We start from the raw sequence: 25,534 nt of genomic DNA on the forward strand, positions 1-25,534 counted from the left end.
AGAACAACTAGAACAGAACTAGAACAGAACTAGAACAGAACTAGAACAGAACTAGAACTGAACTAGAAATGACTAAAACTGAACTAAACTGAACTAAACTGAACTAGAACTGAACTAGAAACTGAACTAGACTGAACAGAACTGAAACAGAACTGAACTAGAACTGAACTAGAACTGAACTAGAACTGAACTAGAACTGAACTAGAACTGAACTAGAACTGAACTAGAACTGAACTAGAACTGAACTAGAAACTGAACTAGAACTGAACTAGAACTGAACTAGAAACTGAACTAGAACTGAACTAGAACTGATGAACTAGAACTGAACTAGAACTGAACTAGAACTGAACTAGAACTGAACTAGAACTGAACTAGAACTGAACTAGAACTGAACTAGAACTGAACAAAACTGAACTAGAACTGAACTAGAACTGAACTAGAACTGAACTAGAACTGAACTAGAACTGAACTAGAACTGAACTAGAACTAACTGAACTAGAACTGAACTAGAACTGAACTAGAACTGAACTAGAACTGAACTAGAACTGAACTAGAAACTGAACTAGAACTGAACTAGAACTGAACTAGAACTGAACTAGAACTGAACTAGAACTGAACTAGAACTGAACTAGAACTGAACTAGAACTGAACTAGAACTGAACTAGAACTGAACTAGAACTGAACTAGAACTGAACTAGAACTGAACTAGAACTGAACTAGAACTGAACTAGAACTGAACTAGAACTGAACTAGAACTGAACTAGAACTGAACTAGAACTGAACTAGAACTGAACTAGAACTGAACTAGAACTGAACTAGAACTGAACTAGAACTGAACTAGAACTGAACTAGAACTGAACTAGAACTGAACTAGAAAAAACTGAACTAGAACTGAACTAGAACTGAACTAGAACTGAACTAGAACTGAACTAGAACTGAACTAGAACTGAACTAGAACTGAACTAGAACTGAACTAGAACTGAACTAGAACTGAACTAGAACTGAAAGAACTGAACTAGAACTGAACTAGAACTGAACTAGAACTGAACTAGAACTGAACTAGAACTGAACTAGAACTGAACTAGAACTGAACTAGAACTGAACTAGAACTGAACTAGAACTGAACTAGAACTGAACTAGAACTGAACTAGAACTGAACTAGAACTGAACTAGAACTGAACTAGAACTGAACTAGAACTGAAATAGAACTAGAACTAGAAATATAACTGAAAAATAGAACTAGAACTGAACTAGAAATATTTCCTTTAAACATAATGTTTATAAAACGCCCATAACTGACTTATAGCTCTAACAGTGTCAATTGCGACTAGCTGCTTTTTTGTCTGGCTTCTACTATTTCAGGTAGCAGCTGTATTTTGGTCATAACTGTCACTTTGACAAAGTGTAATTATTGCTAAGCGACACCCCACATTTGGCTCTACAATTCTATGTTTTCTACTACTTCTTCACTCTGTCATCACCAACTTTTAATTATTACCCCTCTTTGGCTCATGAGCTATGCTAAGACTTTCAGTCAGACATTGCTGCTGTTGCTCTTTTCTTGTCTCAACAAGACTAAAATGTAAAGTTGGCTTTAATTAGCTGGACATACATACGTAACTTTGGTAAGACGGTGCCTTATTTGCAGCACACATTCAGTCTCTAGTGGCAAGACACTTAAAATCGTTTTAATGTATTGGGAAAAAGCAACATTCTTTTTTGTTGTATTTTTAATAGAAAACTAAAGCAAATAATAAATTAGAAAGGTGGGGTTTAGGTTTATTTCAAAGAAAATAAAACCATTTACTAGGAACAAAATTTCTTGTGAAGCCAAAACAAGCTTTAAGATATTCCTAGGAATTTGTTGTTAACAATAGTTATTGCTCCCTTTAAGTCTTTAATTATTATGAAATTGTATAATTTCATGTCTTTCCAATTCCGTAACATTTTTATTATTTATGTTATGCTTCAAAAATCATTGATTTATATACTTATTTGTTTTAATTTTATTCAATTGATTTATTTATAAATTTCCAGTCCCCAAGTCCTCATCATAATGTTTATCATGTATGTATGTAATTATTGAAATGCCTTCATAAATAGATATAAAATAAATTGTAATCATTTGCAGACAAATGTAAAGCGCATGCGTGCTAGTGTTTAGAAAATGTCTGAACGTTTTAGGTCTGTCTTTAAAGTGTCACAACCACTGTGTGCCAACTATAGAGACAACGTAATAAATTTACACGCTTTTCAAGCATTTAAATGCGAAAAATTATTTAAAAACTATTCACCATAATACGGACAGATATTTAAAAGATGTTTAGAAAAAATAAAGTGATTTAAGATTTTCTTAAAAGGTATTGGTTGTGCGAAAGAAAACCTGTAGGGTATTTCACATAATACTGATGTTTAAGTCCAAAAAAGCTTTTAAATATTTCATTATTTTAGCAACTATAAAAGATATAAAGAGCATCCTTAAAATTGTCTATTAAAAAGCTTTTTGAAGATTTCCTATAAATAAGCTTTTTGAATCTTTTCTATAAAAAAGCTTTTCTATCAAAAACAATTAAAAGTTTTCAATGAAAATGTTTCTTTAAGCTTTTCTATAAAATAGCTTTTTGAAGCTTTTCTAAATAAAAGCTTTTATATAAAAGCTTTTAGAAGCTTTTCTATAAGCTAATTAGAACCTGAAAAAACTTTTGTAAAATTCTATATAAAAAGTTTTTGAAGCTGTTCCAAACAAATTCTAGAAAAAAGCTTTTTGGAGTTCTTGTAAAAAAGAAGTTTTTCTATTAAAAACTTTTGATTGCAAATTTGCTGAAAATTTTTTTTACTGAAAAATTTCTAAAGAAACTTTTGATTGCAAAAATTTCTAAAGAAACAATTTTTTGATGGAATTTTAAAGAAACTTTTGGGCGATTTAAAGTATGTAAAAGTTTTTCTATAAAAACAACAGTTTAAAAAAGCTATTATTTATAATGCATTTTGAAGTACTTTTTCATTAAAAAAGCTTTTTCAGTAAAAAAAGCTTTTTCAATAACAAAAAGCTCTTTCAATTAAAAAACTTTTTAAAAGCTTTTTTCTATAAGAAAGCTTTTTGAGCTTTTCTATAAAAAGCTCTTTAAAGCTTTTTCTATAAAAGAGCTTTTTAAAGCTTTTTTAATAGAAAGCTTTACATTTTCCTGTATATTTAAATGATAACAAGACCTTTTTTTTTTAGCATATTTTCCATTAAGCAACAGTTTTACCCAAATTTCTTTTAAATCTCTAATGACTTTTAAGCAAAATTCTATAACAATTCTCCCCCCAAATCCGTTTTATATACTAAAACATTCTTAAGGAAATGGCATACTTTTTTTTCCACACATACTCAGTTGTTCTTTTTGTTAGAAAATATATTTTGTGAAAAAAATTTAAAAAAACAGAATACGATTTTTTCTCCAACATTTTTATTTAGTTGTTTTCTTTTAATTTTCCCCAGCATTTGCTTATATTTCATTATGTTGAAATATTTTGTGTTATTTTATCTCTAGCACTGGGTATAGTGTTTTTTTCTTCATCCTAACCGAGCAAAAAAAATGTATTATATCCTTTCATTTTTGTGTGTTAAGTGCGGTTTGGGAGAGAGGAAAACACATTTTCTTAGAATTTGCTGGTTTAAGTTTAAAGTACAAAAATATTGTTTAAATATTAAAATTAAATGTTCGATTATTTGCACCAGAGTAGTTAGAAATGTTAAGCTGTTGTTTTGTCCATTTGTCAATCATTAGTTTATGTCTCATACTACGGAAACATAAGCAACGCATGTTGTACATTTTAAACTCTAACCTTTTAATAGGGTTTATTTTACATAAACTTTTAGTTTACTTTCTGTTATAGTTTTGCGTTATTCTCTAGTTTCTCGGTGGGAGCCAAGAAAATCACATAATTTTATTAGCAGCAAGAAAGTACTTTGTCTGCCACTCACTACAGTAAAGTAAAAACAGATTAGACTCACTACATATTATAGTCTTATCTATAGTGTAGTCTATAGTCAAGTGTATTCTAGTCTATATACTAGTATATAGACTAGTCTATAGTCAAATCTATAGACCAGTTTATAGTCTAGTCTATAGTCTAGTCTACAGTCTAGTCTTTAGTCTAGTCGAAAGTCAAATCTATAGACTAGTTTATAGTCTGCTCTATAGTCTAGTCTATAGTCTAGTCTATAGTCTATTCTATAGTCTAGTCTATAGTCTAGTCTATAGTCTAGTCTATAGTCTAGTGTATAGTCTAGTCTATAGTCTAGTCTATAGTCTAGTCTATAGTCTAGTCTCTAGTCTAGTCTATAGTCTAGTCTATAGTCTAGTCTATAGTCTAGTCTATAGTCTAGTCTAGTCTGTAGTCTAGTCTAGTCTATAGTCTATAGTCTAGTCTATAGTCTAGTCTATAGTCTAGTCTATAGTCTAGTCTATAGTCTAGTCTATAGTTATAGTCTATAGTCTAGTCTATAGTCTAGTCTATAGTCTAGTCTATAGTCTAGTCTAGAGTCTAGTCTATAGTCTAGTCTAGTCTATAGTCTAGTCTATGTCTAGTCTATAGTCTAGTCTATAGTCTAGTCTATAGTCTAGTCTATAGTCTAGTCTATAGTCTAGTCTATAGTCTAGTCTATAGTCTAGTCTATAGTCTAGTCTATAGTCTAGTCTATAGTCTAGTCTATAGTCTAGTCTATAGTCTAGTCTATAGTCTAGTCTATAGTCTAGTCTATAGTCTAGTCTATAGTCTAGTCTATAGTCTAGTCTATAGTCTAGTCTATAGTCTAGTCTATAGTCTAGTCTATAGTCTAGTCTATAGTCTAGTCTACAGTCTAGTCTATAGTCTAGTCTACAGTCTAGTCTATAGTCTAGTCTACAGTCTAGTCTATAGTCTAGTCTATAGTCTAGTCTATAGTCTAGTCTATAGTCTAGTCTATAGTCTAGTCTATAATCTAGTCTATAGTCTAGTCTATAATCTAGTCTATAGTCTAGTCTATAGTCTAGTCTATAGTCTAGTCTATAGTCTAGTCTATAGTCTAGTCTATAGTCTAGTCTATAGTCTAGTCTATAGTCTAGTCTAGTCTAGTCTATAGTCTTATAGTCTAGTCTATAGTCTAGTCTATAGTCTAGTCTATAGTCTAGTCTATAGTCTAGTCTATAGTCTAGTCTATAGTCTAGTCTATAGTCTAGTCTATAGTCTAGTCTATAGTCTAGTCTATAGTCTAGTCTATAGTCTAGTCTATAGTCTAGTCTATAGTCTAGTCTATAGTCTAGTCTATAGTCTAGTCTATAGTCTAGTCTATAGTCTAGTCTATAGTCTAGTCTATAGTCTAGTCTATAGTCTAGTCTATAGTCTAGTCTATAGTCTAGTCTATAGTCTAGTCTATAGTCTAGTCTATAGTCTAGTCTATAGTCTAGTCTATAGTCTAGTCTATAGTCTAGTCTATAGTCTAGTCTATAGTCTAGTCTATAGTCTAGTCTATAGTCTAGTCTATAGTCTAGTCTATAGTCTAGTCTATAGTCTAGTCTATAGTCTAGTCTATAGTCTAGTCTATAGTCTAGTCTATAGTCTAGTCTATAGTCTAGTCTATAGTCTAGTCTATAGTCTAGTCTATAGTCTAGTCTATAGTCTAGTCTATAGTCTAGTCTATAGTCTAGTCTATAGTCTAGTCTATAGTCTAGTCTATAGTCTAGTCTATAGTCTAGTCTATAGTCTAGTCTATAGTCTAGTCTATAGTCTAGTCTATAGTCTAGTCTATAGTCTAGTCTATAGTCTAGTCTATAGTCTAGTCAATAGTCTAGTCTATAGTCTAGTCTATAGTCTAGTCTATAGTCTAGTCTATAGTCTAGTTTATAGTCTAGTCTATAGTCTAGTCTATAGTCTAGTCTATAGTCTAGTCTATAGTCTAGTCTATAGTCTAGTCTATAGTCTATAGTCTAGTCTATAGTCTATAGTCTAGTCTATAGTCTAGTCTATAGTCTAGTCTATAGTCTAGTCTATAGTCTAGTCTAGCCTATAGTCTAGTCTATATTCTAGTCTAGCCTATAGTCTAGTCTATAGTCTATAGTCTAGTCTATAGTCTAGTCTATAGTCTAGTCTAGTCTAGCCTATAGTCTAGTCTATAGTCTAGTCTAGCTATAGTCTAGTCTAGTCTATAGTCTAGTCTAGTATATAGATAGTCTAGTCTAGTCTAGTCTATAGTCTAGTCTATAGTCTAGTCTATAGTCTAGTCTATAGTCTAGTCTATAGTCTAGTCTATAGTCTAGTCTATAGTCTAGTCTATAGTCTAGTCTATAGTCTAGTCTATAGTCTAGTCTATAGTCTAGTCTATAGTCTAGTCTATAGTCTAGTCTATAGTCTAGTCTATAGTCTAGTCTATAGTCTAGTCTATAGTCTAGTCTATAGTCTAGTCTATAGTCTAGTCTATAGTCTAGTCTATAGTTTAGTCTATAGTCTAGTCTATAGTCTAGTCTATAGTCTAGTCTATAGTCTAGTCTATAGTCTAGTCTATAGTCTAGTCTGTAGTATCTAGTCTGTAGTCTAGTCTATAGTCTAGTCTATAGTCTAGTCGAAAGTCAAATCTATAGACTAGTTTATAGTCTGCTCTATAGTCTAGTCTATAGTCTAGTCTATAGTCTAGTCTATAGTCTAGTCTATAGTCTAGTCTATAGTCTAGTCTATAGTCTAGTCTATAGTCTAGTCTATAGTCTAGTCTATAGTCTAGTCTATAGTCTAGTCTATAGTCTAGTCTATAGTCTAGTCTATAGTCTAGTCTATAGTCTAGTCTATAGTCTAGTCTATAGTCTAGTCTATAGTCTAGTCTATAGTCTAGTCTATAGTCTAGACTATAGTCTAGTCTATAGTCTAGTCTATAGTCTAGTCTATAGTCTAGTCTATAGTCTAGTCTATAGTCTAGTCTATAGTCTAGTCTATAGTCTAGTCTATAGTCTAGTCTATAGTCTAGTCTATAGTCTAGTCTATAGTCTAGTCTATAGTCTAGTCTATAGTCTAGTCTATAGTCTAGTCTATAGTCTAGTCTATAGTCTAGTCTATAGTCTAGTCTATAGTCTAGTCTATAGTCTAGTCTATAGTCTAGTCTGTAGTCTAGTCTGTAGTCTAGTCTATAGTCTAGTCTAGTCTATAGTCTAGTCTAGTCTAGTCTATAGTCTAGTCTATAGTCTAGTCTATAGTCTAGTCTATAGTCTAGTCTATAGTCTAGTCTATAGTCTATAGTCTAGTCTATAGTCTAGTATATAGTCTCGTCTAGTCTATAGTCTAGTCAAATCTAGCCTATAAAACCAGTCTAGTCTATAGTCTATCTTCTAATCTATAGTTTAGTCTACAGTCTAGTCTATAGTCTCATCCATAGTCTAGTTTATAGTCTAGTCTATAGCCTAGTCCATAGTCTAGTGTATAGTCTAGTCTATAGTCTTGTATATAGCCTAGTCTCTAGTCTAGTCTATAGTCTAGTCTATAATCTAGTCTATAGTCTAGTCTATAGTCTAGTCTATAGTCTAGCCTATAGTCTAGTCTATAGTCTATAGTCTGGTCTATAGTCTTGTCTGTAGTCTAGTCTATTGTCTAGTCTATAGCCTGGTCTATAGTCTAGTCTATAGTTTAGTCTATTGTCTAGTCTATAGCATAGTATATAGTCTAGTCCACAGTCAAATCCACAGTCTAGTTCATAGTATAATTCATAGTCAAGTGCATAGTCTAGTGCATAGTCTAGTCCATGGTCTAGTCCATAGCCTTGTGTTAGCTTACTTTCATCACTCACTGTAGCCTCAACAAAGTGTCTACTTAAGACTAGTATTGCTATTAGCAAAACTAAGTCCACTACTTGGTGGCCTATTTAGGCAAGTCTACGACTTAAACCATAACCTTTACGAGAACTTATTAATGACTATTATTATTGCAAAGAATTAAAAGCATGCCTAAGCATGTGTAAAAAAGAAAAATGTAATAGACAAACTCTAGAGAATATAATAATTTAAGCTAAAATTACCTTTCAACAAAAAAGTTTATTAACTTTTGAGCAAAACTAAAAAAAATCAAAAAAGTATTTAAAACAACTCTCCTTTTTGTGTAAAAATTCTTGGGGTTTGTTAATTGTAAATCAACCTGATTACCCAGTGAATCGTTAAACATAAAGACGATATGTAATTGTTAACATTGTAAATGTTTAAAATTTATTACGTTTAAGAGTTTATGGTCAGACAATCTATGGCACAAACGAAATAAAAACATGTGATAAAATTCCAACATTAACAAGAATAACAACAACAAACATTAACTACAACCTGCAAATTGTAGTAAATCTACTACACTATAATATCAAATATAATAAATTCTTGACTAAAAAACCATCCATCATTGTAAATGAGCAGCCATCAAAATAAAGAAAAAATTCTTAAGTGTTTTCTAGATGTTATAGATGTTGCTGACGGGATTTTGAAGTTTTGACTGCCAACAGAAATATTAGAAGTGAATAACAATTGTTGCAAATACCCTACACAATTGCAAGTATTGCAAATTTGCCAAAAAGTTCTTTAAGAAAACTTTGAGAAAATTTGCATCAAAAAGTTTCATCAGACTATAGACTAGTCTAGACTATAGTCTAGACTATAGACTAGACTATAGACTAGACTAGACTATAGACTAGACTATAGACTAGACTATAGACTAGACTATAGACTAGACTATAGACTAGACTATAGACTAGACTATAGACTAGACTATAGACTAGACTATAGACTAGACTATAGACTAGACTATAGACTAGACTATAGACTAGACTATAGACTAGACTATAGACTACACCATAGACTACACTATAGGCTACACTATAGACTACACTATAGGCTAGACTATGACTAGACTATAGACTAGACTATAGACTAGACTATAGACTAGACTATAGACTAGACTAAGACTAGACTATAGACTAGACTATAGACTAGACTATAGACTAGAGTATAGACTAGACTATAGACTAGACTATAGACTAGACTATAGACTAGACAATAGACTAGACTATAGACTAGACTATAGACTAGACTATAGACTAGACTAGACTATAGACTAGACTATAGACTAGACTATAGACTAGACTATAGACTAGACTATAGACTAGACTATAGACTAGACTATAGACTAGACTATAGACTAGACTATAGACTAGACTATAGACTAGACTATAGACTAGACTATAGACTAGACTATAGACTAGACTAGACTATAGACTAGACTAGACTATAGACTAGACTAGACTATAGACTAGACTAGACTATAGACTAGACTATAGACTAGACTAGACTATAGACTAGACTATAGACTAGACTAGACTATAGACTAGACTATTGACTAGACTAGACTAGACTAGACTAGACTAGAGACTAGACTATAGACTAGACTAGACTATAGACTAGACTATAGACTAGACTATAGACTAGACTATAGACTAGACTATAGACTACTATAGACTAGACTATAGACTAGACTATAGACTAGACTATAGACTAGACTATAGACTAGACTATAGACTAGACTATAGACTAGACTATAGACTAGACTATAGACTAGATTATAGACTAGACTATAGACTAGACTATAGACTAGACTATAGACTAGACTATAGACTAGACTATAGACTAGACTATAGACTAGACTATAGACTAGACTATAGACTAAACTATAGACTACACTATAGACTAGACTATAGACTAGACTATAGACTAGACTATAGACTAGACTATAGACTAGACTATAGACTAGACTATAGACTAGACTATAGACTAGACTATAGACTAGACTATAGACTAGACTATAGACTAGACTATAGACTAGACTATAGACTAGACTATAGACTAGACTATAGACTAGACTATAGACTAGACTATAGACTAGACTATAGACTAGATGTAGACTAGACTATAGACTAGACTATAGACTAGACTATAGACTAGACTATAGACTAGACTATAGACTAGACTATAGACTAGACTATAGACTAGACTATAGACTAGACTATAGACTAGACTATAGACTAGACTATAGACTAGACTATAGACTAGACTATAGACTAGACTATAGACTAGAATATAGACTATAGACTAGACTATAGACTAGACTATAGACTAGACTATAGACTAGACTATAGACTAGACTATAGACTAGACTATAGACTAGACTAGACTATAGACTAGACTATAGACTAGACTAGACTATAGACTAGACTATAGACTAGACTATAGACTAGACTATAGACTAGACTATAGACTAGACTATAGACTAGACTAGACTATAGACTAGACTATAGACTAGACTATAGACTAGACTATAGACTAGACTATAGACTAGACTATAGACTAGACTATAGACTAGACTATAGACTAGACTATAGACTAGACTATAGACTAGACTATAGACTAGACTATAGACTAGACTATAGACTAGACTATAGACTAGACTATAGACTAGACTATGACTAGACTATAGACTAGACTATAGACTAGACTATAGACTAGACTATAGACTAGACTATAGACTAGACTAGACTATAGACTAGACTATAGACTAGACTATAGACTAGACTATAGACTAGACTATAGACTAGACTATAGACTAGACTATAGACTAGACTAGACTATAGACTAGACTATAGACTAGACTATAGACTAGACTATAGACTAGACTATAGACTAGACTATAGACTAGACTATAGACTAGACTATAGACTAGACTATAGACTAGACTATAGACTAGACTATAGACTAGACTATAGACTAGACTATAGACTAGACATAGACTATGACTAGACTATAGACTAGACTATAGACTAGACTATAGACTAGACTATAGACTAGACTATAGACTAGACTAGACTAGACTATAGACTAGACTATAGACTAGACTATAGACTAACTATAGACTAGACTATAGACTAGACTATAGACTAGACTATAGACTAGACTATAGACTAGACTATAGACTAGACTATAGACTAGACTATAGACTAGACTATAGACTAGACTATAGACTAGACTATAGACTAGACTATAGACTAGACTATAGACTAGACTATAGACTAGACTATAGACTAGACTATAGACTAGACTATAGACTAGACTATAGACTAGACTATAGACTAGACTATAGACTAGACTATAGACTAGACTATAGACTAGACTATAGACTAGACTATAGACTAGACTATAGACTAGACTATAGACTAGACTATAGACTAGACTATAGACTAGACTATAGACTAGACTATAGACTAGACTATAGACTAGACTATAGACTAGACTATAGACTAGACTATAGACTAGACTATAGACTAGACTATAGACTAGACTATAGACTAGACTATAGACTAGACTATAGACTAGACTATAGACTAGACTATAGACTAGACTATAGACTAGACTATATTGCATCAAAAATGTTCTTTAGAAATTTTTGAGCAAATTTCTATCAAAATTGTGTTTTTTTTAGAAAATTTTGTGCAAATTTCAATAAAAATTTTGTTTCTTTCGAAAATTTTGTGCAAATTTCCATCAAATTTTTGTTTCTTTAAAAAAAAATTCATAAAAATTTATACTTTAGAAAATTTTGCGCAAATTTCCATACAAATTTTGTTTCTTTAGAAGATTTTGAGCAAATTTACATCAATAGTTTTTTTTAAGAGTCTCTTTAGAAAAAAAAAATGGAAAAATTGTGCAAACTTCGTGTAGTGTAATTTGTTATTCGTTTTAACCCTTCATTTGCTTATTTGTCATTATTTTTTATGCGTGTATGTTAAATTTCTTTTCAAATTGTTATTTTGTTGTTAACAACTGAGAATGATGAGTGGCTTAAATCAATTCAACAGGTTAGTTTGGCTTTAATAGTTTTATTTTTTTGACCAGCTGTCATGACAAAACACGAAAGTGTTGTTGATTTATTTTCAATGCTAATTTTCACCTGATGTTTTTGGGAAAAGCAAATCGTGTGAAGGAAGATGGTTAGATAAAATTATAATGCAGAAACTGATTTATCATGACATGGTCATGAAATATCAAAAGATTTCCAATATTTGATGACATTTGGCGGCTTTAATTTGGCAAATAAATTGACTAATAGTTCAAGGATAATATCTTGTGATTTCAAATGTCTATAAAGGGGAAAGTTTTCACATTTTGTTGGAAACATTTCAAGTTTGTTATTTGATTAACTAGTTTTCAAACTTTTCTAATAATTAAAACCAACACTTAGTTAAATTCCTACAAACTCCTCATTACTCTAGCCGCCACATCAACTTAATGTCTTAATTTTAAAGGCAAATCTCATTAAATTGGAAAATGTGCCATAAACCAAACTGGTAGTATCTTAAAAAAACCATTAAACTAAGATTTGATTACCATAATTTCTTTTCCAAAAAAAAAATACGTAAAAATACTCTCAGGTACCACGATCACAATCTGTAAAGTTTTTCATGCAATTTCAATAAAAGCCAAATACAGTAATAAAGATAATGAGCACGATAATAAATGATACATACAGATAGATCCGAATAAATGATAATGTTAAAAATGCTGCCTTTTAATATGATCATCATGATGATCATAGAGATCTACCAATATTTTTTTTTAGTTCCTCACAATTTAGTTAGTCTGTCAGTTAGTTAGTTACATGTAGCTTAAGACAAGAAAATCTATTTTTTTGTCTTCTACAGTTGTTGTTATTTTTCAAATAAGCCATGACCAAAATGGCTAACACACCGTTTATGGTAATAAATGAAATTAGACCCCAAAGGCGTATGAACAAGTACAAACGTCTGCCAACTACTCATATGTACATACGTACCGGGGATTCGCATGATCATAAGGGAAAGAGCAGTTGTGTAAAATTTTAATGAATTCATGAAATGAAATACATGAAGATGACTACTGCCAAACAGGGGGACAACAAAATAACTTAAACAGATAGTTTTTAGATAAAATTTACTTAAATTTGCTGAAAATTGTCTGACTAAAACAAAATTAAGTCAAATTTCCTAAAAATTTTAGTCTAGTCTATAGTTTTGTCTATAGTCTGGTCTATAGCTAGTCTATAATTGGTCTATGGTCTACTCTATAGTCTAGTCTATCTAGTCTATAGTCTGGTCATAGTATAGAGTCTAGTCTATAGTCTGGTATAGTGTAGTAGTCTAGTCTATAGTCTGGTCTATAGTCTAGTCTATAGTCTGGTCTATAGTGTAGTAGTCTAGTCTATAGTCTGGTCTATAGTCTAGTCTATAGTCTGGTCTACAGTCTAGTCTATAGTCTGGTCCATAGTCTAGTCTATAGTCTGGTCTACAGTCTAGTCTATAGTCTGGTCCATAGTGGTCATAATCTAGTCATGTCTAGTCTATAGTCTAGTCTATGGTCTGGTCTATAGTCTAGTCTATAGTCGTCTATAGTCTGGTCTATAGTTCTAGTCTATAGTCGTCTAAGCTATAGTCCTCTATAGTCTAGTCTATAGTCTAGGCTATAGTCCTCTATAGTCTAGGCTAGTCCCACTCTCTCGTCTAGGCTATAGTCCATCTATAGTCTAGGCTATAGTCCATCTATAGTCTAGGCTATAGTCCATCTATAGTCTAGTCTATGGACTAGTCTATAGTCCATCTATAGTCTAGTCTAGGACTAGTCTATAGTCTAGTCTAAAGTCTAGTCTATGGACTAGTCATAGTCTAGTCTATAGTCTAGTCAATAGTCTAGTCTATAGTCTAGTATAGTCTAGTCTATAGTCTAGTCTATAGTCTAGTCTATAGTATAGTCTATAGTCTAGTCTATAGTCTAGTCTATAGTCTAGTCTATAGTCTAGTCTATAGTCTAGTCTATAGTCTAGTCTATAGTCTAGTCTATAGTCTAGTCTATAGTCTAGTCTATAGTCTAGTCTATAGTCTAGTCTATAGTCTTGTCTATAGTCTAGTCTATAGTCTAGTTTGAAGTCTAGTCTATAGTCTAGTCTATAGTGGTCTATAGTCTAGCCTATAGTCTGGTCTATAGTCTAGCCTATAGTCTGGTCTATAGTCTAGTCTATAGTCTAGCTATAGTCTAGTCTATAGTCTAGTCTATAGTCTAGTCTATAGTCTAGTCTATAGTCTAGTCTATAGTGTCTAGTCTAGTATATAGTCTAGTCTAAGTCTAGTCTATAGTCTAGTCTATAGTCTAGTCTATAGTCTAGTCTATAGTCTAGTCTATAGTCTAGTCTATAGTCTAGTCTATAGTCTAGTCTATAGTCTAGTCTATAGTCTAGTCTATAGTCTAGTCTATAGTCTAGTCTATAGTCTAGTCTATAGTCTAGTCTATAGTCTAGTCTATAGTCTAGTATAGTCTAGTCTATAGTCTAGTCTATAGTCTAGTCTATAGTCTAGTCTATAGTCTAGTCTATAGTCTAGTCTATAGTCTAGTCTATAGTCTAGTCTATAGTCTAGTCTATAGTCTATCTATAGTCTAGTCTATAGTCTAGTCTATAGTCTAGTCTATAGTCGTCTATAGTCTAGTATATACTAGTCTATAGTCTAGTATAGTCTAGTCTATAGTCTAGTCTATAGTCTAGTCTATAGTCTAGTCATAGTCTAGTCTATAGTCTAGTCTATAGTCTAGTCTATAGTCTAGTCTATAGTCTAGTCTATAGTCTAGTCTATAGTCTAGTCTATAGTCTAGTCTATAGTCTAGTCTATAGTCTAGTCTATAGTCTAGTCTATAGTCTAGTCTATAGTCTAGTCTATAGTCTAGTCTATAGTCTAGTCTATAGTCTAGTCTATAGTCTAGTCTATAGTCTAGTCTATAGTCTAGTCTATAGTCTAGTCTATAGTCTAGTCTATAGTCTAGTCTATAGTCTAGTCTATAGTCTAGTCTTAGTCTAGTCTATAGTCTAGTCTTAGTCTAGTCTATAGTCTAGTCTATAGTCTAGTCTATAGTCTAGTCTATAGTCTAGTCTATAGTCTAGTCTATAGTCTAGTCTATAGTCTAGTCTATAGTCTAGTCTATAGTCTAGTCTATAGTCTAGTCTATAGTCTAGTCTATAGTCTAGTCTATAGTCTAGTCTATAGTCTAGTCTATAGTCTAGTCTATAGTCTAGTCTATAGTCTAGTCTATAGTCTAGTCTATAGTCTAGTCTATAGTCTAGTCTATAGTCTAGTCTATAGTCTAGTCTATAGTCTAGTCTATAGTCTAGTCTATAGTCTAGTCTATAGTCTAGTCTATAGTCTAGTCTATAGTCTAGTCTATAGTCTAGTCTATAGTCTAGTCTATAGTATAGTTATAGTCTAGTATAGTCTAGTCTATAGTCTAGTCTATAGTCTAGTCTATAGTCTAGTCTATAGTCTAGTCTATAGTCTAGTCTATAGTTAGTCTATAGTCTAGTCTATAGTCTAGTCTATAGTCTAGTCTATAGTCTAGTCTATAGTCTAGTCTATAGTCTAGTCTATAGTCTAGTCTATAGTCTAGTCTATAGTCTAGTCTATAGTCTAGTCTATAGTCTAGTCTATAGTCTAGTCTATAGTCTAGTCTATAGTCTAGTCTATAGTCTAGTCTATAGTCTAGTCATAGTCTAGTCTATAGTCTAGTCTATAGTCTAGTCTATAGTCTAGTCTATAGTCTAGTCTATAGTCTAGTCTCTAGTTGTCTATAGTCTAGTCTATAGTCTAGTCTATAGTCTAGTCTATAGTCTAGTCTATAGTCTAGTCTATAGTCTAGTCTATAGTCTAGTCTATAGTCTAGTCTATAGTCTAGTCTATAGTATAGTCTATAGTCTAGTCTATAGTCTAGTCTATAGTCTAGTCTATAGTCTAGTCTATAGTCTAGTCTAGTCTATAGTCTAGTCTAGTCTATAGTTAGTCTAGTCTATAGTCTAGTCTAGTCTATAGTCTAGTCTAGTCTATGGTCTAGTCTATAGTCTAGTCTATAGTCTAGCCTATAGTCTGTCTATAGTCTAGTCTATAGTCTAGTCTATAGTCTTGTCTATAGTCTAGTCTATAGTCTAGTCTATAGTCTAGTCTATAGTCTAGTCTCTAGTATAGTCTATAGTCTAGTCTATAGTCTAGTCTATAGTCTAGTCTATAGTCTAGTCTATAGTCTAGTCTATAGTCTAGTCTATAGTCTAGTCTATAGTCTAGTCTATAGTCTAGTCTATAGTCTAGTCTATAGTCTAGTCTATAGTCTAGTCTATAGTCTAGTCTATAGTCTAGTCTATAGTCTAGTCTATAGTCTAGTCTATAGTCTAGTCTATAGTCTAGTCTATAGTCTAGTCTATAGTCTAGTCTATAGTCTAGTCTATAGTCTAGTCTATAGTCTAGTCTATAGTCTAGTCTATAGTCTAGTCTATAGTCTAGTCTATAGTCTAGTCTATAGTCTAGTCTATAGTCTAGTCTATAGTCTAGTCTATAGTCTATCTATAGTCTAGTCTATAGTCTAGTCTATAGTCTAGTCTATAGTCTAGTCTATAGTCTAGTCTATAGTCTAGTCTATAGTCTAGTCTATAGTCTAGTCTATAGTCTAGTCATAGTCTAGTCTATAGTCTAGTCTATAGTATAGTCTATAGTCTAGTCTATAGTCTAGTCTATAGTCTAGTCTATAGTCTAGTCTATAGTCTAGTCTATAGTCTAGTCTATAGTCTAGTCTATAGTCTAGTATATAGTCTAGTCTATAGTCTAGTCTATAGTCTAGTCTATAGTCTAGTCTATAGTCTAGTCTATAGTCTAGTCTATAGTCTAGTCTATAGTCTAGTCTATAGTCTAGTCTATAGTCTAGTCTATAGTCTAGTCTATAGTCTAGTCTATAGTCTAGTCTATAGTCTAGTCTATAGTCTAGTCTATAGTCTAGTCTATAGTCTAGTCTGTAGTCTAGTCTATAGTCTAGTCTATAGTCTAGTCTATAGTCTAGTCTTAGTCTAGTCTATAGTCTAGTCTATAGTCTAGACTATAGTCTAGTCTATAGTCTAGTCTATAGTCTAGTCTATAGTCTAGTCTATAGTCTAGTCTATAATCTAGTCTATAGTCTAGTCTATAGTAGTCTATAGTCTAGACTATAGTCTAGTCTATAGTCTAGACTATAGTCTAGTCTATAGTCTAGACTATAGTCTAGTCTATAGTCTAGTCTATAGTCTAGTCTATAGTCTAGTCTATAGTCTAGTCTATAGTCTAGTCTATAGTCTAGTCTATAGTCCAGTCTATAGTCCAGTCTATAGTCTAGTCTATAGTCTTGCTAAATTTTCGCAAATTTTGCTAAAGTTTCAGAATTTGCAATTTTCGGTCCCATTCATTATGTCTTTCCCTGTTATTGCAGTTTAGAAAATATCTTTTAGAAAAAATGCCCACGATAAAGTGCATTAGTTATGGTTGCTGCCACAAACGTACATATAATGTTGCACTAACATGGTATGACAAAGATCAAGATGAACGTATAAATGTAGAAGAAAGATGCCTGTACAAACAACTACTCAATATTTTGACAAGAAACTTGTAGTTGAGGATTTGAAACAAAACAAAGCTTAAGGCCTTTAAGTTACGCATTCTCCAAGTTTAGTATTGTTCTCCCAAAATATTATTAATGATGCATTAGTTACAAATGAAAAGTAGCTAAAAGACTTCAAGTTAAATTTGCATAATGAGATGAGTAGTCGTTTGGGTTTTAAGGAAAAACTGTATTGATTTGAGTTTAAGTTAAGCAGACAAAGATGGATTTAGTTCAGGTCTTATTGATGGGCAAGGAAATAATAAGAGCAGAATTGTTAGAACAAATGAATTTAAGAAACCATAAATTATTCCAAAAATACTTTAGTTAGTTTATCAATTCCATGTCAGATTTGATCTTCAAAGTTTAATAATTTCTATGTTTTTTTTTTTCAAACTCTTACACAAATACTTGACATCATTTTTTATGTTTGTCAGCTTCGCATGTTGCAAATATTTTATTAATCGTTGCAATTAGCTTCCGTGTTAAGTGTGCTGTTATTCTTCATCTTTCTCTATGGAATATTTTCTCGTAAATTGAAATTAAACGTCTTTTGCAACACAATAAACTCGTAAAATGCAAACGCCTTAGGCTGGCACAGGCTTTAAACATGTACATATCAGCACACAAGAAACAGTGGGACAATTTTAGAGAAATTTGTACAAAATTTTTTAACGTAACAGTTTTGATGCAAATTTGAGCAAGATAACTCTAATAGTTCAGTGTATAATCTAGTCTATAATATAGTCTATAGTTAGTCTATAGTCTAGTCTATAGTCTAATCTATAATTTAGTCTATAGTTTAGTCTATAGTCTAGTCAATGTCTAATCTATAGTCTAATCTAAAGTGTAGTCTACAGTATAATCTATAGTCTAGTCTATAGTCTAGTCCACAGTCTAGTCTATAGTCTAGTCTATAGTCTAGTCTATAGTCTAGTCTATAGTCTAGTCTATAGTCTGGTCTATAGTCTAGTCTATAGTCTAGTCTATAGTCTAGTCTATAGTCTAGTCTATAGTCTAGTCTATAGTCTAGTCTATAGTCTAGTCTATAGTCTAGTCTATAGTCTAGTCTATAGTCTATAGTCTAGTCTATAGTCTAGTCTATAGTCTAGTCTATAGTCTAGTCTATAGTCTAGTCTATAGTCTAGTCTATAGTCAGTCTATAGTCTAGTCTATAGTCTAGTCTATAGTCTAGTCTATAGTCTAGTCTATAGTCTAGTCTATAGTCTAGTCTATAGTCTAGTCTATAGTCTAGTCTATAGTCTAGTCTATAGTCTAGTCTATAGTCTAGTCTATAGTCTAGTCTATAGTCTAGTCTATAGTCTAGTCTATAGTCTAGTCTATAGTCTAGTCTATAGTCTAGTCTATAGTCTAGTCTATAGTCTAGTCTATAGTCTAGTCTATAGTCTAGTCTATAGTCTAGTCTATAGTCTAGTCTATAGTCTAGTCTATAGTCTAGTCTATAGTCTAGTCTATAGTCTAGTCTATTATAGTCTATAGTCTATAGTCTAGTCTATATAGTAGCCTATAGTCTAGTCTAAAGTCTAGTCTATAGTCTAGTCTATAGTCTAGTCTATAGTCTAGTCTATAGTCTAGTCTATAGTCTAGTCTATAGTCTAGTCTAGTCTAGTCTATAGTCTAGTCTATAGTCTAGTCTAGTATAGTCTATAGTCTAGTCTATAGTCTAGTCTATAGTCTATCTAGTCTATAGTCTAGTCTATAGTCTAGTCTATAGTCTAGTCTATAGTCTAGTCTATAGCTAGTCTATAGTCTAGTCTATAGTCTAGTCTATAGTCTAGTCTATAGTCTAGTCTATAGTCTAGTCTATAGTCTAGTCTATAGTCTAGTCTATAGTCTAGTCTATAGTCTAGTCTATAGTCTAGTCTATAGCTAGTCTATAGTCTAGTCTATAGTCTAGTCTATAGTCTAGTATAGTCTAGTCTATAGTCTAGTCTATAGTCTAGTCTATAGTCTAGTCTATAGTCTAGTCTATAGTCTAGTCTATAGTCTAGTCTATAGTCTAGTCTATAGTCTAGTCTATAGTCTAGTCTATAGTCTAGTCTATAGTCTAGTCTATAGTCTAGTCTATAGTCTAGTCTATAGTCCTGTAGTCTAGTCTATAGTCTAGTCTATAGTCTAGTCTATAGTCTAGTATATAGTCTAGTCTATAGTCTAGTCTATAGTCTAGTCTATAGTCTAGTCTATAGCCTAGTCTATAGTCTAGTCTATAGTAGTCTATAGTTTAGTCTATAGTCTAGTCTATAGTCTATAGTATAGTCTATAGTCTAGTCTATAGTCTAGTCTATAGTCTAGTCTATAGTCTAGTCTATAGTCTAGTCTATAGTCTAGTCTATAGTCTAGTCTATAGTCTAGTCTATAGTCTAGTCTATAGTCTAGTCTATAGTCTAGTCTATAGTCTAGTCTATAGTCTAGTCTATAGTCTAGTCTATAGTCTAGTCTATAGTCTAGTCTATAGTCTAGTCTATAGTCTAGTCTATAGTCTAGTCTATAGTCTAGTCTATAGTCTAGTCTATAGTCTAGTCTATAGTCATTCTATAGTCTAGTCTATAGTCTAGTCTATAGTCTAGTCTATAGTCTAGTCTATAGTCTAGTCTATAGTCTAGTCTATAGTCTAGTCTATAGTCTAGTCTATAGTCTAGTCTATAGTCTAGTCTATAGTCTAGTCTATAGTCTAGTCTATAGTCTAGTCTATAGTCTAGTCTATAGTCTAGTCTATAGTCTAGTCTATAGTCTAGTCTATAGTCCAGTCTATAGTCTAGTATAGTCTAGTCTATAGTCTAGTCTATAGTCTAGTCTATAGTCTAGTCTATAGTCTAGTCTATAGTCTAGTCTAGTCTAATCTAGTCTATAGTCTATCTATAGTCTAGTCTATAGTCTAGTCTATAGTCTAGTCTATAATCTAGTCTATAGTCGAGTCTATAGTCTAGCCTATAGTCTAGCCTATAGTCTAGTCTATAGTCTACTCTATAGTCTAGGCTATAGTCTTAGAGAATGCGTCCATCTATAGTCTAGTCTATAGTCTAGGCTATAGTCCATCTATAGTCTAGTCTATAGTCTAGTCTATAGTCTAGTCTATAGTCTAATCTATAGTCTAGTCTATAGTCTAGTCTATAGTCTAGTCTATAGTCTAGTCTATAGTCTAGTCTATAGTCTAGTCTATAGTCTAGTCTATAGTCTAGTCTATAGTCTAGTCTATAGTCTAGTCTAGTCTAGTCTATAGTCTAGTCTATAGTCTAGTCTATAGTCTAGTCTATAGTCTAGTCTATAGTCTAGTCTATAGTCTAGTCTATAGTCTAGTCTATAGTCTAGTCTATAGTCTAGTCTATAGTCTAGTCTATAGTCTAGTCTATAGTCTAGCCTATAGTCTAGTCTATAGTCTAGTCTATAGTCTAGTCTATAGTCTAGTCTATAGTCTAGTCTATAGTCTAGTCTATAGTCTAGTCTATAGTCTAGTCTATAGTCTAGTCTATAGTCTAGTATATAGTCTAGTATAGTCTAGTCTATAGTCTAGTCTATAGTCTAGTCTATAGTCTAGTCTATAGTCTAGTCTATAGTCTAGTCTATAGTCTAGTCTATAGTCTAGTCTATAGTCTAGTCTATAGTCTAGTCTATAGTCTAGTCTATAGTCTAGTCTATAGTCTAGTCTATAGTCTAGTCTATAGTCTAGTCTATAGTCTAGTCTATAGTCAAGTCTATAGTCTAGTCTATAGTCTAGTCTATAGTCTAGTCTATAGTCTAGTCTATAGTCTAGTCTATAGTCTAGTCTTAAGTCTAGTCTATAGTCTAGTCTATAGTCTAGGTCTATAGTCTAGTCTATAGTCTAGTCTATAGTCTAGTCTATAGTCTAGTCTATAGCTACTAGTCTATAGTCTAGGTCTATAGTCTAGATTCCTCTAGTCTAGTCTAGTCATAGTCTAGTCCTATCATCTAGTCCTATAGTCTAGTCTATAGCTTAGTCTATAGTCTATAATCTAGTCTATAGTCCGAGTCCTATAGTCTAGCCTATAGTCTAGCCTATAGTCTAGTCTATAGGTCTACTCTATAGTCTAGGCTATAGTCGTAGAGCATGCGTCCATCTATAGGTCTAGTCCTATAGTCTAGGCTATAGTCCATCTATAGTGAGTCTATAGTTCTAGTCTATAGTCTAGTTCCTATAGTCTAGTCTATAGTCTAGTCCTATAGTCCTAGTCTACTAGTCTAGTCAATAGTCTAATCTATAGTCTAGGTCACTAGTCTATCTATGTCTAGTCATAGTTCTAGTCTATAGTCTAGTCTATAGTCTAGTCTATAGTCTAGTCTATAGTCTAGTCTATAGTCTAGTCTATAGTCTAGTCTATAGTCTAGTCTAGTTAGTCTAGTCTATAGTCTAGTCTATAATCTAGTCTAGAGTCCTAGTCTATAGTCTAGCCTATAGTCTAGTCTATAGTCTAGTCTATAGTCTAGCTATAGTCTAGCCTATATCTAGTCTATAGTCTAGTCTATAGTCTACTCTAAAGTCTAGTCTATAGTCTAGTCTATAGTCTAGTCCAGTCTATAGTCCAGTCTATAGTCCAGTTTATAGTCTAGTCAATAGTCCAGTATATAGTCTAGTCTATAGTCTATATAGTCCAGTCTATAGTCTAGTCTATAGTCTAGTCTATAGTCTAGTCTATAGTCTAGTCTATAGTCTAGTCTATAGTCTAGTCTATAATCTAGTCTATAGTGTAGTCTATAGTCTAGTCTATAGTCTAGTCTATAGTCTAGTCTATAGCTAGTCTATAGTCTACTCTATAGTCTAGTCTATAGTCTAGTCTATAGTCTAGTTCTATAGTCTAGTCTATAGTCTAGTCTATAGTCTAGTCTATAGTCTAGTCTATAGTCTAGTCTATAGTCTAGTCTATAGTCTAGTCTATAGTCTAGTCTATAGTCTAGTCTATAGTCTAGTCTATAGTCTAGTCTATAGTCTAGTCTATAGTCTAGTCTATAGTCTAGTCTATAATTTAGTCTATAGTTTAGTCTATAGTCTAGTCTATAGTCTAGTCTATAGTCTAGTCTATAGTCTAGTCATAATCTAGTCTAGTCTATGGAGCTGAATTTACTTTTAATGAAAATTTGCGCAATATCTACCCCACTGTACCCCGTTCATTAACAAACAAACCTTTTATAAAGAGTTTTTGTTTGCTTTACAACCAAACAGATCATTAAATGATTAGATTTTTCATTTAGTTAGAGTCGAGTATTCCCTAACGCAACTGAATTTGTTTGTATGTTTATCAAAGAGGTGATTTTACCGCCATTTGCTTTTGTAAAGTTTTTAATTAAAACACTTTTTTATTGCTCTTTAATTTAGGTGAATATCTGTACTTACCTTTGGCAGTAGATGTCGGCAAAATTATGGTAACTGGAGCTGCTAAGTCTTGCTTGGAAGGTTAGAAACTCTAAAGATGTTTGTTGAAAAAATCCAGTTTTAATTTCAATAAATTGTTTAGAATAGATGATAAAGACACTCCCATTTAGTTTTTATTAATTGCTTGATGATTTTTGTTTAGAAAGAGATCGAAAAGTGTTTGTTGTTAGCTGGTGGTAAGGTTTTGTATGCCACGAGCTGTAATTTATTTGAAAAATTATTCAATTAAATTTCAAATTTTAAATTGAATTCAACAAAATTGTGAACAAAAAGAGAAGGGAAACATAATTGTTTAGATTTTGCGTAACTTTGCCCAAAGTTACATGAAAGTTGTTTAAATTTGCAACAAAAGTTTGTAAAGCAAAGTTTGCGCAAATTTGCATCAAAATATTTTCTCTAGAAATTTCTTAGCAAATTTTGCCCAAATTTATCTCTTTGGTTTAGAAAAATTTTCAACATTTGTTCTAAGTTGAAAATATCATTTATAATTTTTGTTCAGATTCTTATTAGAATAACAATTCCTTTAGATCCCATAATGTATTGAACATTTTTATTTGATTTCCCCATAGTGTTTAAAACTCAGTTTTCTTTGTTTATATTTATTTGTTTAATATTTGTTCTTCATTTGTGATAAGACTTTTTTTACAAAACTAGAAAAATTTTAAAAAAAATTACCTTTCTGTCTTGAATTATAACTCCCTTGCTTCTTCTAAAGTTCTCAACGCTCCTTGCCACGATTACCTTCCCAAACAAATGTTTGATAGATGATTTTAGGTTTTCCATCCTCATCCTTTGCCTCCTCATCTAAATAGGCGAAAACACACAATTTGTTTACAGTCACCGACAGACGTACTTTTGTCACCAAATCCAAAGGATTGATTTTAGAGCTTTTAGCAAAATAACAATGTGGGAAGCATGATATAGAAGAGGATCTCCTGGGTAGACTAAGAAGTCGGCACCAAAGGCATCACCACAGGTTACATATTTGCCTTGTAACCAGTAATCGCGAAAAACTAAATATTTGAGGGAATGATCAGGTTCCAGGAAATGCACCAGTTGGGCTTCTGTGGGAGTAAAATAAGGAATTAGTTAAGTATTTTGAAGGAAGTTAAAAGTTTATTACCATGCTCCTCTGCATGTGCACAGGGTATGTCCAGTAAAGCATTCCTACTGTCGAATTTAAGGCCAGCACGTATTTCCTGTAATATCTCTGAGGGATGTAAATGAATGTCTATGGAATAGAATGAAAACTAGTTGAATAGGAATGCAAAAATTATATAATTTACAGTCTAGTCCAGTTTATACTTTAGTCTAAATGTATTCTAGTTTATAGTCTAGTCTATGGTCTAGTTTATAGTCTAGTTTATAGTCTAGTCTATAGTATAGTCTAGCCTATAGTATAGTCATATAGTCTAGTCTACAGTTTAGTCTATAGTTCTAGTCTATAGTCTTGTCTAGAGTCTTGTTTAAGTCTAGTCTAGTGTACAGTGTTGTCTATGTCTAGTCCTATAGTCTAGTCTATAGTCTAGTCTATAGTCTAGTCTATAGTCTAGTCTATAGTCTAGTCCTATATCTAGTCTAGTCTATCTATAGTCTAGTCTATAGTCTAGTCTATAGTCTAGTCTATAGTCTAGTCTACTAGTCATAGTCTACATAGTCCTAGTCTATAGTCTAGTCTATAGTCTAGTCTATAGTCTAGTCTATAGTCTAGTCTATAGTCTAGTTCTATAGTCCTAGTCTATAGTCTAGTCTATAGTCTAGTCTATAGTCTAGTCTATAGTCTAGTCTATAGTCTAGTCTATAGTCTAGTCTATAGTCTAGTCTATAGTCTAGTCTATAGTCTAGTCTATAGTCTAGTCTATAGTCTAGTCTATAGTCTAGTCTATAGTCTAGTCTATAGTCTAGTCTATAGTCTAGTCTAGTCTAGTCTAGTCTAGTCTATAGTCTAGTCTAAATAAATAACAAACGTTTGTATAAATTTCTTTTGAAGTTTGTTTCCTTAAAGTTTAAGACATATTGTTATAGTTTCCTTACCTTTCTCCTGTACTCCTTGCTTGAGCAACTTTTTCCTTTTCCCGGCCATAATTTTCTCCATATTCCTCTCAGATTCTTTCAACTTTTCCTCATTTAAAGTGTCCTTTTGTTGATTTATTCTTACATCAAAGTTTTCCCATATTCAAGTAGCTCTTCGTTACTCGATTCCCTTAACAAATGCTCTTTCTTAGAAACCAACTCGGCAATACCTTGCTCTAACAAAAGTCTTGTCTCCAAGGGTGACAACTCAACCGGCATGGCTGAAATTTCCGATTGTTTTAATATACAACATATAATTGGACATTATTACAACACTTCTACTCCACTGCAATCATTGGCCGACCATCCTCGATTGGTACAAGTGCCCACCAGAGCTCCCACTATGTGGTGATGCTTGCGCAGGGTCATATAATCTGTAATTTTATGAATTTTATAAAAACTTCACATATTTCTATTAAATTATGTTAAAAACTTACCTTTTACCTCAAAAACATAGCCGGTACTGTTTAATAAAGTTAATTTTATTTTATTTTCCTGACTGGCGCCTTTTTCCTCTAATTTTGTGTCCATTCTCGGCAGAGCCCTGCGCCGACAA

General features: G+C 32.4%; 1 protein-coding gene across 1 annotated transcript; it reads right to left on the bottom strand.

Moving 5' to 3' along the window:
- Positions 1–23,542: 23,542 nt before the first annotated feature.
- Positions 23,543–25,534, bottom strand: LOC119612699 (tRNA-splicing endonuclease subunit Sen34). Its single transcript, XM_037968547.1, is given in 7 exon segments — positions 23,543–23,796; positions 23,799–23,969; positions 24,029–24,136; positions 24,940–25,077; positions 25,080–25,199; positions 25,266–25,352; positions 25,416–25,534. Coding segments are annotated over 7 exon segments (891 nt in total). The 5' UTR covers positions 25,510–25,534; the 3' UTR covers positions 23,543–23,623.

This window comes from Lucilia sericata, unplaced genomic scaffold, assembly GCF_015586225.1.
Source record: "Lucilia sericata isolate MDLA Ls3-8-SP2 unplaced genomic scaffold, ASM1558622v1 Contig001805F_arrow, whole genome shotgun sequence".
Taxonomy (NCBI): domain Eukaryota; kingdom Metazoa; phylum Arthropoda; class Insecta; order Diptera; family Calliphoridae; genus Lucilia; species Lucilia sericata.